Here is a 16,821-nt window from a genome sequence, read left to right on the forward strand (position 1 = left end):
CTGGGAATTCCAGAGACTCAAGCAGATACCTAAGAGCATGTTTAATTGCTCTAAGTCCCTGATTCCTGATTTCCTAATTTTATATGTATATAATGGTTATCAGTTTTGTAGAACAGTTTTGTGGTAACTGACATTCTTTGTTAAGGCTTACTTTCTTACTTCTTTTCTTTTTTGGTGTGATTAGTTAGAAAATGATCTCAATACATAGTCCTATATACATATGGATGTTTAGGCAAAAATAAAATTGGATTCTGTGTTCTGGAGGTTATCAAAAAATCTACTATACTCTGGGCAGTTAAGTCGACTGTAAACATCAGGTTATTAATATTTTATCATATTAAAACACTAAAATTATCATTGCTTTATATGTTTCTTGAGCATCAGCATTTATATACAAATACATATTTTTATTTCTATTTTTGTCTTAGTTATTACGTTTCTCCTCTCTTTCAGATTATGCTTAGAGGATTCTGCAGCAATTCTTGATATTGGACATATTCAAAATCTCCTCAACTTATGTCCTCCCCGTCTGTTGCCTTCCAGCTTTAACTCAGTTGTGCTCCCTTCAAACATTTTACATGATTTGCAATGGTTACATGAACTCTGGGGAAGTCATATTTGCAGCATCTCATACTTTATTCACTATGGCACTTTAGGAAAAGAAATTGGGGAAAAGCTTCCAAAACATTATCTTAAAAAATGAATCTTGTTGTGAAACTTCGGAGAAGTTTTCGAACATTGATTGTTCTCTTAGCTACCTTTTGCTTGGTGAGCATTGTCATTTCTGCCTATTTTCTCTACTCTGGCTACAAACAGGAAATGACAGTTATTGAAACCACTGCAGAAGCAGAATGCGCTGACATCAAAATTCTACCATATCGGTCAATGGAGCTGAAAACAGTTAAACCTATTGATACATCCAGAACTGACCCTGCTGTCCTTCTCTTTGTGGAGAGCCAATACTCTCAACTCGGTCAAGATATCATAGCTATTTTGGAGTCCAGCCGATTTCAGTACCACATGGTCATTGCCCCTGGAAAGGGAGATATACCTCCTCTTACAGATAATGGCAAAGGGAAATATACTTTAGTTATTTATGAAAATATTCTGAAGTATGTCAGCATGGACTCATGGAATCGAGAGCTTTTAGAAAAATACTGTGTGGAATACAGTGTTAGTATAATCGGTTTTCATAAAGCCAATGAAAACAGCTTACCAAGTACACAATTAAAAGGCTTTCCGTTAAACCTTTTCAATAATCTAGCTCTAAAGGACTGTTTTGTTAACCCTCAATCTCCTTTGCTGCATATTACCAAAGCCCCCAAGGTTGAGAAAGGCCCTCTTCCTGGGGAAGACTGGACTATTTTCCAATATAATCATTCAACCTATCAGCCTGTACTTTTAACTGAATTACAGACAGAAAAATCCCTTTCATCCTTGTCTAGCAAAAAACTCTTTGCAACGGTGATTCAGGATCTGGGGCTTCATGATGGAATTCAGCGAGTACTTTTTGGCAACAACTTGAACTTTTGGCTGCACAAGCTCATCTTCATAGATGCCATCTCCTTCTTGTCAGGGAAGAGGCTGACATTGTCCTTGGACAGGTACATCCTTGTGGACATTGATGATATATTTGTTGGGAAAGAGGGAACAAGGATGAATGTCAAAGATGTGAAGGTAAGCATATGTATAAATAACATCAAAATTTGCATTTCACAATGTGGTACTGGTAAAATATTCCAAATATGATAGATTACTAATCACTAAAGTTTTAAGATGCAGTAGAGTTGAAATAAAATAGCCATTTAGAAGAATCTTGAACCAAGACTTAACCATTCTTTACACACACATACAACACACACCAGAAGCTTCAGAATGAGATAGAGCTAAAATACCCCAAAGAGTTAGTGAAATTAATCTCCTTGTCTCGTTTTTCTTTCTTTCTTCTTTTCTTTTTCTTTCTTTCTCTCTTTCTCTTTCTTTCTTTCTTTCTTTCTTTCTTTCTTTCTTTCTTTCTTTCTTTCTTTCTTTCTTTCTTTCTTTCTTTTTTTGTTTTGTTTTTTTTTTGTTTGTTTTTTTAGAACAGAGTCTTGCTCTGTCATCTAGGCTGGAGTACAGTGGTGTGATCTTGGCTCGCTGCAACCTCCGCCTCCTGGGTTCTAGCAATTCTCTGCCTCAGCCTCCTGAGTAGCTGGGATTACAGGTGCCTGCCACAGGTCTGGCTAATTTTTGCATTTTAAGTAGAGATGGGGTTTCACCACCTTGGCCAGGCTAGTCTTAAACTCCTGACCTCGTGATCCACCTGCCTCAACCTCCCAAAGTGCTGTAATTACAGGCATGAGCCACTGTGCCTGGCCTCCTTGCCTCTTCTTAAGTCTTTCCCATCCCACTTAGAACCACTTATAACAGCCTCCCTTATTGTAGCGCATGCTGCAGTTTGTAACAGTGAGACTAAGATAGCCATGTAACTCTATTTCTGGATTATTTACCCTGCCAAATCCTGCCAAACTTGGGTTTGAAAATTGTGGTGTAAATAGAATAATGGAGAAACAGCACAAGACCTTTCTACAATCTCAACCAAGCATAATATTTGCTCATATGAAATGTTCAGATATCTGAAAATACAGATATTAGCAAAAACAAATCATTTTACAGGGAATGTGGCATTGGGTTGGCCTCAGGTAGTTTTCATTATTATACCTATATTATTTATTTATTGCATTATTTGGGAAAACACAGCAATGTTACTGATAGCACTTCTAGGTTTTGATCAATTGAGACTGAATAACAGATTCAGCCTGGGTTTGCTTCTAAATAAAAATAAATCCACTATGCTACACAAGATTAGGTGCACAATTCTGAAGATAATCATCTTTTAAACAATCTTGATGCAGTACTCTCACCTGATCTTTTACTTGTGACTATCTCATCCTACGTATAGCTAAATTTATTTTGTGTGTAAATAATTTTAGCAAAACACATAAACAAAAATTAAGGTGTTATTGACTTTTTTGGATCTTCTGTTAAAGTGTTTATCTTTCAAAGATAAAATTTGGATACTTCTTCAAAATAACAGGGCATTTTTTTCATCATAAGACCTGATGGCCACTGTAAAGCAAAATGATTGAAAGCAGTAGAATAAGTTAACTTTTTTAAAACCTTCAAAGTTTATGTGAACCAATGAACTCTGTTTTTCATAAGTTCCTATGAAGCGCTGCTTGACTGTGACCCAAATATTTTATTTCGAGACTGTTAAGAAAAGATAAAGTGACGACAATTGAGTTCCATCCAGATTTTCTCATTTTCTTTTACATTTTAGTATGTGTTATTCTCTTTAATTAGTATAAATGATAGTTTTCTTTTAATTTTGAAATCATAGGCTTAACAAGAGGCCAGTTACTTCAAAAGGTTCTCTGAGTGGTTGGTTCCTTCTTCACACCCTAAAAATATAGCATTTCCAAGTTTCAGGCTAAAGAACAATATGAATTAAAAGTTCTTTGTAAGTCTAAATGAATTTAACTAGCTCAAATTCAACTATTTCACTTTTTTCTCAAATAGAAAAACAAATTGTTACTCACTGCTGCTCAAAATAATATTCAGAAGTTGCTGATGGCTATCTCAACTGACATAACCCCAAACAGAATAAAATAATATTGAAATTTAACAAAGGCTTGAGCAGTGTCACATATGGAGAGAGAATCAGAAAGGCTATGTGTGTGTGTATATATTTATTAGTGTGTGTTCCTATGGATAGAATTATATCCTATATATGAAGTAATGTATAATATTTATTGATGTACACATATTAACTGAACTGTGTTTTTGAAGAAAATACTCTTTACTGCCTCTTTTGTTGTTATTTCTGGTTCTCCCTCAGAATTATTTTATTTTACTTTTTTATTGGCAAAACAATATATATTTTCATGTACAACATGATGTTTTGAAATATGTGTAAATCATGAAATGTTTCGATACAGCAAAATGACATAGGAATTAATTATCCCAGATACTTATCATTTTTTGGTGAAAACACTTAAAATCTACTGTTTTAGTAATTTTCAAGAATATGATACATTGTTACTACTGGAATCTACTATAGGTTTCTTCAACTTATTCTTCCAATCAACATGAAATTTTGTGTATTTTAACCAAAATCTCTCCAACCTCCTCACTCTCAACCTCTGGGAACTACCATTTTACTCTCTGCTTCTTTGAGTTTAATTTTTTTAGACTCCACAAAAAGGTGAGATTATGTATTTATTTTGCTCGGCCTTGCTTATTTCAATTAACATAATGTCCTCTAGGTCATCCATGTTGTCACAAATTACAGGATTTTCTTCTTTTTAAAGTCTGATAATATTTCATTGTGTATATGTATCCCATTTTCTTTACTCATGTATCCACTGATAGACACGCAGGCTGATTCTATATCTTAAATATTGTAAATAATGCTTAAATGGGCAAGGAAGTACAGATATCTCCTTGATAAGTTGAATTCATTTCCTTTGGATATATACTCAGTAGTAGAATTGCTAGATTATATGGTAGTTCCATTTTTAATTTTTTGAAGAATCTGCATGTTGTTTTCCATAGTGGCTATACTAATTATATTTCCACCTGTGTATGAGGGTTCCCCCTTCTCCACATCCCTGCCAACACTTGTTACTATTTGTCCTTTTCATAACAGCCATTCCAACAGGTATGACGTGATATCTCATTATGGTTTTGACATGCATTTCCCTGATGATTAGCAATGTTGAGTATTTTTATAAGCCTATTGGTCATTTATGTTTTCTTTTGATAAACGTTTATTCAGGCCTTTTGCTCATTTTTTAGGTGAGTTATTTGTTTTCTTACTATTGAGTTACTTGAATTTGATATGTTCTTTAGCTATTACCTCTTATCAGATGTATAGTTTGCAATTTTTTCTCCCATTTCCTATGTTGTCTCTTCACTCTGTTGCTTCCATTGCTGTATAGAAGCTTTTTTGTTTGATGTAATTCCATTTCTTTATTTTTACTTTTGTTGCTTGTGCTTTTGGGGTCATATCTAAAAAAATCTTGCCCAGACCAATGTCATAGAGGTTTCCTCTATGGTTTCTTTTAGTCATTTTATGGGTTTAGGTCCTACAATTAAGTCTTTCATCTATTTTAAGTTGATTTTTGAATATAGTGTGAGATGAAGCTCTAATTTCATTCTTCTGTATATAGATATCCGGTTTTCTTAACACTATTTATTGAAGAGACTGCCCTTTCCCTATTATCTGTTCTTAGAAACTTTGCTGAAAATCTATTGACTGTAAATGCAAGAATTTATTTCTGTGCTCACCATTTTATTCCATTGGACTGTGTGTCTGTTTTTATGCTAGTATCATGCTGTTGTGATTACTATAGCTTTGTAGTATATTTTGAAGTATATTTGTTTTCCTCGAGATTGCTTTGGTTATTCAGATCTTTTGTAGTTTCATATACATTTTAATATCTTTTAAATTTTTTTTCTATTTTTGTGAAAAATGTCCTTGGAATTTTGATAGGAATTGTTTTGAATCTGTAGATCATTTTGGATATCATAGACATTCAACAATAATAATTTTTCTACCTCACCAGTGGGGATAAGCTTTCCATTTATTCGTGCCTTCTTCAAGTCCTTTAAGCATATTTTGTATGCTTTTCTCTTGCTGCTTTCAAGATCCTTTGTCTTTGATTGTTGACTGTTTGACTATAACATGTCTTGGTGTAGCCTTGTTTGGCCTTCCTCTGCCTGAATATTTGTATTTCTCCTTAGGTTTGAGCAGTTTTCTTCTATCATTTTATTAAATTAGCTTTCTGGATTTTTATCTGTGTTTTTCTTAAACTTCTATAATTTGAATATTTCCCTCAGACCTATTAGTGAATAAATATGAGAAATTTGATTGGAATTGAGAATTGAAAACTCTTTACATACTAGGTTACTTATATGTCCAAAGAAAAAATGTTCTAATCACAGTTTTTGCTTTTTGACTTTATTTTTTGGATAAATACAATTTTGTGGGAAATAATTTCAATTTTGTGTCAAAAAGTTTTGATAGTCTCATATTCTTCATTCTCACGGTTTTTTCTTTTTTCTTTTTCTGTTAGTACAACAGTAATACACTAGGGCACAAAGAGAATTTCATTCTCCTTCAAACTCTACCCCAATTCTAGAACAATGGTGTTGCATAGTTACTGACAATTTTCCATATTACTCCAAAATAGTATAAAAGAGGTATTCAATTGGTATTTTAATAGATATTTCATACATATTTCAATCTGTATGAAATACCTATTTGAATTTGAAATTCAAATGTCATCCCTATTTCAAGGTATGAAAGAAGTATTCTGTTCCTCAATAAAACAAATTAAGGAAAGCAGGAGTGCTATGGATAAAAAAATCTTGGTTAATTGGACTCTTCTTTAGCCACTCCCACAATTAGACTGGAATAGCAAGAGCATTAACAACAAATTCAGACATAGCCTTATCTTCAGCACCACCTCACTCTATCAATGTGTGTGTGTGTGTGTGCGAGTGTGTGTCTCTGTGTGAGTGTGTGTGTTTGTGAAGGCATATTTTCATCTGAGCCCAATTTTCTCTTTTGAGATAGAGATTCTGAATCATACTGTTAAAGAGTAAGTACTTTTAAGGCAAAGAATTTTAATACATTGAAAATAATACTAGTTTTTATTTTATTTTTATTATTATTCATTTTGAAACGGAGTCTCACTCTATTTATTGCCCAGGCTGGAATGTAGTGGCACAATCTCAGCTCAATGCAACCTCCACCTCCTGGGTTCAAGTGATTCTCCTGCCTCAGCCTCCCAAGTAGCTGGGACTACAGATGCACACCACCACACCTGGTTAATTTTTGTATTTTTAGTAGAGACGAGGTTTCACCATGTTAGCCAGGCTGGTCTTAAACTTCTGACCTCAAGTGATTCACCCGTCTCAGTCTCCCAAAGTGCTGGGATTACAGGCATGAGCCACTGTGCCCGGCCAGAATATGAGTTTTTTGACTGAAGTTAAGTGCTCATTATTTCTAACACTTAGTTATAATTGGCCTAAGCTGTCTTCTGTATATCTTTTTTTTTGTAGAATTATTCATGCCTTATTTCATTTGATCATTCTCTTCTCCAACTAATGCTATTGAGATAAAAATCAATGTCCTTTTATAAGGCAATCAAAATTAAATTCAGTTTCAGTAGCTATCATTTGTTTATTAATAAAATTTCATTGTATACCTAAAAATTCAAGATATATGAGAAAGATTACTCAAGTATATAAGTTCCTAGAAACTAATTATATTTTTAAAGATGGTGAAATATTATCTATCAATTAAGTCAGATATATGGTCATGTTTTGATCTGTTAATATAACTGTTAATACAACTGTGGCCCTTAAAGCCATCACCCTCTTCCCACTCTCCACCATCCAGTAGGCCCCTCTATGGGGAATCACATGTGTTCTCATCTTTTAGCTCCCACTTATAAGTAAGAACATGTGTTTTTTGGTTTTCTGTTTCCATATTAGTTTCCATATCTGTTTCCAGCTACATCCATATTCCTGCAAAGGATATGATCTCATTCTTGTTCATGGCTGCATAGTATTCCAAGGTGTATATGTACTATATTTTCTATATCCAGTCTACCATTAATAGACATTTAGGTCAATTCCATATCTTTGCTATTTTGAAGAGTGCTGCAATGATTGTATTCATGTATGTGTCTTTGTAATAAAATGATGTACATTCCTTTGGCTGTATGTGTGTATATATATATATATAGTAATAAGATTTCTGGGTTGAATGGCAGTTCTGTTTTTAGGTCCTCGAGGAATTGCCACACTGTCTTCCCCAGTGGTTGAACTAATTTACGTTCCAACCAATAGTATATAAGCATTCCTTTTTCTCCACAACCTCTCCTGCATCTGTTATTTTTTGACTTTTATTTTTATTTATTTGTTTATTTAGAGATAGAGTCTCATTCTGTCACCCAGGCTGGAGTGTAGTGGCAAGATCTTGACTCACTGCAATCTCCACCTCCGGGGTTCAAACAATTCTCTTGCCACAGTTTCCTGAGTAGCTGGGAATACAGACATGTGCCACCATACTCAGTTTTAGTAGAGATGGGGTTTCACCATATTGGCTGGGCTGGTCTTGAACTCCTGACTTCAAGTGATCTGCCCTCCTCAGCCTCCCAAAGTACCGAGATTACAGGCATGGAGCCATCCTGACTGGTGTGAGATGGTATCTCATTGTGGTTTTGATTTGCATTTCTCTAATGATCAGTGATGTTGAGCTTTTTTTCATATGCTTATTGGCTGCATGTATGTGTACTTTTGAAAAGTGTCTGTTCATGTCCTCTGCCCATAATGGGTTGTTTGTTTTTTTCTTGTAAACTTGCTTAAGTTCCTTATAGATACTGGATATTAGACCTTTGCCAGATGCATAGTTTGCAAAAGTTTCTTCCCATTCTGTAGGTTGTCTGTTTATTCTAATAAAACCAAATTTCTTATTTCAATGTTCCTTGTGAGCCAGCTCAAATTTACATTTCAATATCTATCCTTCCCACTTCTCGATACACACTGTTTTTTGTTAGACTTGCCCACTATATAGTTTTCAACTATGACTATCTCATGTCTACCACGACCTATTTTTCTCAGTTTCTGTGCCTTTACTAAACTACTTTTCCTAAATCTACCCATATTTTAAGTTCTACTTTTTATAAGAATGTGACACATCCCCTAATGACTCCAGCAGCCGATTATTTCTTTTTAACTTGAGTCCCTGCATAATTATGACCTTAATTCTCACTTAGCATCTTTATGTATATAAGTCAACTCCAAAATTAAGAGGTAACAGTTTTGCTCACACATCTAGTTATGCCCCAAAGAATGTAATAAGCAACCTTACAAATGATTAAAAAATATTTAATTGACAGTTATAATATTGTTTTTTAACTGTTTGGTGAGAGCAGAACCATTTAGTCACAGAACGGATTTACTTTTTTTTTTCTTCTTCTTTGTTTGGGATGGAGCCTCGCTCTGATGCCCAGGCTGGAGTGCAGTAGCACAATCTCGGCTCACTGAAAGCTCCACCTCCGGGTTCACGTCATTCTCCTGCCTCAGCCTCCCGAGTAGCTGGGACTACAGACAACCACCACCACGCTCGGCTAATTTTTTTGTATTTTTAAATTTATTTTATTTATTTTATTTTTTATTTTTGGAGACGAGGTTTCACCATGTTAGCCAGGACGGTCTTGATCTCCTGATCTTGTAATCCATCCGCCTTGGCCTCCCAAAGTGCTGGGATTACAGGTGTGAGCCACAGTGCCCGGCCAGAACTGATTTACTTTCTAAAGAAAGAATAATTTGAGGATAGTTTTGAACTTTATCTTGAAGCAAGTGATTTTATATTTTGCATATACAACAAAAGTGGAAAACAAAATCTATATTATAAACTTGGAGTCCTAAATAAGTAGATAGCAGGCTAATTGGTTTGATTTTCCTTCCTATGTAGTGTTTTCAATGGATCTGAACCTAGGCTGGTATTAAGGCTTGATCTAGATACAAGTAATTTATGATCTCTTAACAGGAATGTTTTCATGCCTTTATTTTACTATATATTTTATGAGTTGAAAACCATATGCTCAAAACTATAAAGCGAAAAAGTAATAAATTGTACAAATTTGATGATGAAAACAAAGATGATAAGTTAACAAATATAAAAAACAGTTAATAGAGGGTGTTGAAAATACAGAGAAATAAGTTTTAGTTCCAACAGCCATTTGAAATCTTCTCTTTTTTAACCAAGAAAATGATAAGGTTACTATATTTAAGAAGGACTCTTCTATTAGTAATGTAAATATCTGAAAAAACATTCCAGTCAAAATATGTTCAAGAATTATAATGTCATTAAACAGGACACAGGCTGCTATGAACAGCAAAGAAGAAACCTAGTATAAAACAAAATTTAAAAATTTGATTCCTAATTTGAATAAGGGTTGGATGAGAGAGAAAAAAAAAACCCTCAAGATTGCTAAGTTTGTGCCTTTAGAAAATAAGACATTGTTTATCCTATGAACATTAGCACAGAAGATGAGGGGCTACATTAGTAAATGAAAGCATTAGTTTTCTATATTTTATGATTATAAATAAGTTTTGCTGTATTTGGTAAACTAGTAAAAAATCTGTTTTTAGAATATTTCATACTTCAGACTCAATGAGGTTTGAATCATTTTCAGAGTTACAGATGAAAAACAAACTCTGGTTTGTCGTAGATGGAATCCAGATTTGATGCATATCAGCCAGTATAGATTTAGCAATGCAAAAGAGTCCAGGCAGCAAGAATTGGGTGGATGACCCAGCCAGGCAGTGAAGCAAGCAGTAATTGAAAGTTACTGGCAGTTTCTAGATGGGTGACTCAGCATACAATCAGCAAGTGTAGCATAAGAGCTGGGCAGTGGTCTGGACTGGTGGGAATCAGCATTTATCAAAGATATTCGGTAGTGGACAGAAGGTACCAAATCTCTGAGTTCAGTTTTGTGGGCAGCAGTCATCTTGAGAAAAATGGCACAGACAGCAGTGGCTTACTCCTGGAGGAAATATGGGATTGGACAATTACATCACAATGTGGAGTTTGACATAGTGCCCATGACAGAGAATGTGGTAGTTAGGAGCTTGGTCACAGCAAGCCTGTGCAGGAGAGAGGAGCCATCAGCAATACTTCCCAGAAATGATGGTCTTGATATCCTGATACAGAACTCCCTAGGTCTCCCTTGTCAGGGAGGGATTACATTTGGAACAGCATGAAATCCTTAGGTGCCCAGCTGTGCGAATTAGATGTACTATTTGAAAGTCCTCAATTGATCAAGGAGAAAAGCAGGCAGTATCAAGGGCTTATAATAAGAATGGTTTATATTCCATGTAAACAAGGAGTATCACTGTGTCAATTAAATTGTTTTAGTAAGTAGAATTTGACTTGTTTGAAAAGAGAAGATCTATTATCATGTATTTTGGCAGTCAGTAGTGACCTCGGACAATCTCAAATTTACTTTCAAGAGGACAGTTACAGTACAGGATATATTTAATCATAATTTTTCTTCTTTTATTGAAAATCTCAGTGTGAGTAATCTAGGTTTTCCTTTCTTCTGAATTCTTTCAAGTAGCACCACACATTTCACTTTATCAATGGAAGGAAAATCATCTGTTTTAAAAGGTTCGTTTATGGAAGCAAATAGGGTTATTCTACACTTAAAAAATTGCCAAAATTGTATACAAATACATTTTAAAATAAGAATTAAAAAATTGAGAAAATGCTTACTAGCAAAATCTTTTCCTTTGTATATCAGTCTTTATTAGAGAGTTCATACAAATATGTATTCAGTTCCTGATTTCAGTAGTATAGACAGGACATATTCACAATTATCTGCATTACAAGGCAGAATGCAATATGCAATATATACCATGCCAACATTATTGCACACAATGGGGACAAAGACAGGTGACAGTAATTCTTCCTCTAGGAACTAGGAATATTTAATGGAGGATGTGGCATTTGAGTCCTCTGTGATCACTGGACAGAATTGTAGCAACGATAGCTGGGCAGTGTATTCTAGGCCGGTGGATCAGCATAAGCTCAGACTTGGCTGAAAATATCAGGACCTTTTTGAGAATAATAAGTTGCCTGTGTTAATTGAATTATAAGGTAAATGAGAAATAGTGAGACTAAATGTAGGTTCTGTTTGTGGCCAGAATATAAAGCCCCTATCCTGTCATACAACATTAGCCTTCATTCTGTTGAAAATAGGATACCACTGGAGTCACTCAGGATTTTTAAGCTAGAAAATAACATGATCAGAGTTGGAATTAAAGGAAAATATATTGTTTGAGCCAGGGAGAAGTTTTGAGGAGACCAATTAAAGAATCTATTACAATAATACAATCATACTAATGATTGTAACTTAAAATAAGGTATTTATTGAGTATATTAATATATGCTAAAAAGGTGCTAATCATTTACAAGCACACAACAATATTAAGAAGTAATGTTTTATACACTTTGAATGAATAAAATGAGGCTTAGCAATATTAAGATAGTTGTCTAATATATGGCTTAAGTGGCAGAACAAGGGACAAACCCAGAACTATCTGTCTTGAATGTTTAAACTCTCTTTTAAAAGACAATGGCTTGGCTTTGGTTTGAATCTTAACTTCCGCACCTGTTAGTTTACCTTAACCTAATATCGTCAACCCTCAAACCATATATCTGTAACACCAGTGCAAAGCAACCTAATTCAGAATATTTTGGTGAGCATTAAAGAGAGAATGAGCGTAAAGTAGCTAAGACAGAGTTCGGTCTGTAAGATAGACTCAGCTTATCTTGGTGGCAAACTGGATGGAAAGGGAAGATCAGGAAAGTCCATGCAGAAGTAGAATTGACAGAACTTGAATATGGACCCAATGGAGCAAAAAGAAAACTGGAAATGCAGTGTCATCACTGCTGTTTTTAGCCTGGATGTGTTCATCAAAATATATGGAATCAGACAGAGTTAAGGGTGCTGGAAGGATGAGGAGTTTGATTTATGGTCTCATAATTTTAATGGGCTAAGGTCTAATGATTTACTATGGGCATCCACATTTGACCTCTGAAACAACAAATGTAGATTTTCTGGCCCCGTCGGGTTGTCAGCGTACACTTAGAAATCGTCACACTTAAGTCTTGCAATTTTAATGGTAATCATTACATAGAAATAAATCAAAGAAGAAGAAAAACAGATTGAATAAAGTATTTGCAATATTCAGTGATAAACCAATGATAAGTTAGTTTCATATAGAGGAAAAATGCCTCATGCACTGAGATAGGAGGCTCTTGTATGCCTTTCATTGGTCATAAGGAAGAAAGCATGAATGCTCAGTAGGTACAAGAAGTCCTCAAAGAAAGAAAATTAAAGGAATGCCTGACTCAAAAGAGAACAATGTTTATGAAACAGGGAAATTACAATATTTGTCTGGAATTTGGAATTTTGAACTCTTTTTTTCCTTCCTATTTATGACTCCTTGATGAATAAGAATTTCAACATGAGTCCCTCCTACCATCACTGTGAGATGTACCAACTGACACTGTGTCACAAATATTCCTAAACTTAGAGTGTTGTATAGGGGTTAAGTGTCAAGACAACAAGGAACTTAAATCTTTACTTTCAGTTGTTCTGCCTAGAAATTATGATCAATTGAAATAATTTTATTTAGTTTAATGTGTTCATTTTCTTGATGACAGAGTTGCAAATATGTCTATTTTTTGTTAGAAATAAGTGGTTTATAGGCATGCTTTCATGTATATCACTTTCCTGTGTGTCAACCAGCTATTAATTTTTAAAAATATGCATTTCAAACAAGGCCTCTGACCATGTGAAGATTTTCTGCTCAGAATATGTTTACTGTTTTTAATGCAAATTAAATTTTAATTTAAAAATTGAACATTACCTAAATTTATTAGTACTCAAAACAAGCTACATAGTAATGGTCTAATACTAATATAGGCACTGACTTTGGTTACTTTACAGTATTAGATAATTATGGAGCTGAGAGCAATTTCTTGAAACACCAGGGAAGAAGACAATTAAAGTCCACGAGTTCCATTTCACTAGTCAAGTTGTAGCAATTGTCTACATGAGGAAAAGAAAGTATTAAGAAGTACTTTGGTAAAAGAAAGTATTGAGAAGTATTTTGGTAAGAAGGTAACAAAGTCTGAGAAAGGCAAAAAAGCAGTCTTTTATAAGAGTCCTTAAGTCTCATGGTAATGCTTTAGAAGCCCTGGGGGAAGTCCACTGGGGTATTTTCTGATTGGTTTTCTGTATTTTGTCATTCTCTGTGACGAGATAAATTGTAATTAATTAGACAATTAATTGGCTCAGATTGTAATGAACCTCCTCAGTTAAAGCCACTGGGTTCCTGTAATGATAACCAGCAAAAGATACACAAAATGGTTTCATATCTAAAAAATGACCAAAGAGAAAAAAAAAAACCAAAAATTTGCTATTTTCATGCTACTTATAGAAATACACATGGTGCCCTGAAATAAATTAAATTATCATGGAAAATGGCAACTAGTTTACATAATCCTGAGCGAGCTAGAATATATTTTATTATCATTTAGAAAATAGTTTAAACTGTTAATGTAGCCATAGACATTGTCTTTTATTTTTATTCAACTCATTATTACTCATGTCTACTCTGAGCCTAGCTCTAGAGCATTGCTGGGATTGATCACTTCTACCCATCACTTTTTCTCCCCAAAATAAATCAAATAGGCTTCTGATGTATTTTCTTTATTTTTATAATTTTGAAATATTTCCTACATTCTAAAGAGTATATATAAAATGTCTATAACTTAAAAGATAATAAGAAGAATAGTTTGGCACAAACCATTTAGTTTAGAATAGAGAATAATACCACCACCTTTCCAATCACGTCACTTTTTTGCTACCACTAGAATGGCAAAACATATCCTGAATTTCAAGTGTATCATTTTCTTAACTTCCTTTTTACTTGTATCACATAAGAAAACATCCCTAAACAATAAATTGCTTAGTATTTTAGATGTTTTAAATTTGAATTTATATAAACATATTTCTACCATACACATTTTCTTCAAACTGCTTTTTCTCTTTCTTTTACTCCTATGGTTCACCCACATCGATACCTATAGCTCTAGCTCACTAAACTCATTTTCTTTGTAGTATTTACTATCTCCAATGTTGGTACTGTCAAACATTAAAATTTTTGTATTTTCCTGATTATGTGGATGAATAGCTATTCTTGTACTTAATGACTATTTCTTTTTTATACAGTTTGCATACTCTGTATGTCTTCTTCCTCGTTTTAATTTAGAATTATTTTATGTTTTATATTAATTTTGAAAATTCTTTATATAGTCTGTATTTTAATGCCTGATACGTTTGCATATACCTTCTCCTAATGGTATATTTCATGTCTTTTTATATCTTTTAATGATGATATTTGATTCATACAACAATTTAATTTATTGTAGTTAAATACATCAATATGATCATACATCTCTTGTGGGCATTTTTTCTATGCATATTTTGTTTCCTCTAGAAGTTCATGTAATACTGGCCATATTTATTATTTAAAGATTTTCTAAAATGGTCTGAGTCTGAAAATTTAATTTTGAAGTGTGTTAAAATTACTTTGCTTGCTTATGGTATATTCTTTGTTGTTTTGCTTATGGTATATTCTTTCTCTTACTGTCTTCATGAGTTATTTGCAGTTTATATTTTCAAAAAATATCTCAACTGCCTTGCTTAAAAATTCTAGTTTTAGGTTGTTCATAATAGATCATTATGGTACTTTAAAACCTGTTGACTATGTCACATTTTCTTTTTGAATGTTGTTCATTTTTGTTTTCTCTCTTGATTGATCTATTAGACAGAAATTAGCTCACTTCATTTTCCCTTTTCTTAATCCTCACTATTTTGCCTTCCCTTTCTGTTTCAATGTTTGCTTTTTCCTTTGTGCGTTCCTTCTGTCTATAATTTTTATTTTGTTCTGATGTTCTTTCCATGTCTTCCTAAAATATATGATTAATTAATGAAGTGTCACTTTTTTCCTCTCATATAAGCATTTAATATCATTTATTTCAAGATTACAATTTCAACTAAGTGCACCATGCTTTTTAAAAGTAGTTTAGCTGTTAGCCTGCAATTTTGAACACTGTCTACTTTTTTTCTTTATTATTATACTTTAAGTTCTGGGATATATGTGCAGAACGTGCAGGTTTCTTACATAGCTATACATGCACCATGGTGGTTTGCTGCACCCATCAACTTGTCATCTAGGTTTTAAGCCCCACATGCTTTAGGCATTTGTCCTAATGCTCTCCCTCCCCTTGCCCATCACCCCCTGACAGACTCCAGTGTGTGATGTTCCCCTCCCTGTGTCCATGTGTTTTAATTATTCAATTCCCACTTATGAGTGAGGACATGTGGTGTTCGATTTTTCTGTTCTTGTGTTAGTTTGCGGAGAATGATGGTTTCCAGCTTCATGCGTGTCCCTGCAAAGGACATGAACTCATTCTTTTTTATCACTGCATAGTATTCCATGGTGTATGTGTGCCACATTTTCTTAATCCAGTCTATCATTGATGGGTATTACGGTTGGTTCCAAGTCTTTGCTATTGTAAATAGTTCTGCAGTGAACATACGTGTTCATGTGTCTTTATAGTAGATTGATTTTTAATTCTTTGGGTATATACCCAGTAATGGGATTGCTGAGTCAAATGGTATTTCTGGTTCTAGATCCTTGAAAAATTGGCACACTGTCTTCCACAATGGTTAAACTAATTTACACTCCCACCAAGAGTGTAAAAGCATTCCTATTTCGCCATTCTAAATGGCATGAGAGGGTATTTCATTGTGGTTTTGATTTGCATTTCTCTAATGACCAGTGATGATGAGCTTTTTTTCATGTTTGTTGGCTGCATAAATGTCTTCTTTTGAGAAATGTTTGTTCATATCCTTCATCCACTTTTTGGCGAGATTTTTTGTTTCTTTCTTGTAAATTTGTTTAACTTCTTTGTAGATTCCAATATCTTATTTCAATGTACTCAATTATAAATTATTCTAAATTACTAGTTGAAAGAAGAAAATTAGCTCATTTTCTTTCTACAATGTCATTTGTGTAATTTTAACAATTATTTTAATAATTTAAATATTTAAAAATGCCATGTTGCGACTACACTGAACAAAGGAACTTTGTGTATCTCTGTCTTTTTTTTTTTTTTTTTTTTTT

The 16,821-nt window shown here is 33.8% G+C and overlaps 1 protein-coding gene across 1 annotated transcript in view; it reads left to right on the top strand.

The window, feature by feature from the left end:
• LOC108527087 (bifunctional heparan sulfate N-deacetylase/N-sulfotransferase 4) overlaps positions 1 to 16,821 on the top strand; it is a 306,322-nt gene that overhangs the window by 33,952 nt on the left and 255,549 nt on the right. Inside the window, exon 2 of the mRNA XM_017868251.1 lies at positions 454 to 1,677. Coding sequence (XP_017723740.1) covers positions 700 to 1,677 — 978 coding nt within the window. The 5' untranslated portion in view covers positions 454 to 699. The remainder of the gene's footprint in view (positions 1 to 453; positions 1,678 to 16,821) is intronic.

This window comes from Rhinopithecus bieti, unplaced genomic scaffold, assembly GCF_001698545.2.
Source record: "Rhinopithecus bieti isolate Rb0 unplaced genomic scaffold, ASM169854v2 scaffold_3316, whole genome shotgun sequence".
NCBI lineage: Eukaryota > Metazoa > Chordata > Mammalia > Primates > Cercopithecidae > Rhinopithecus > Rhinopithecus bieti.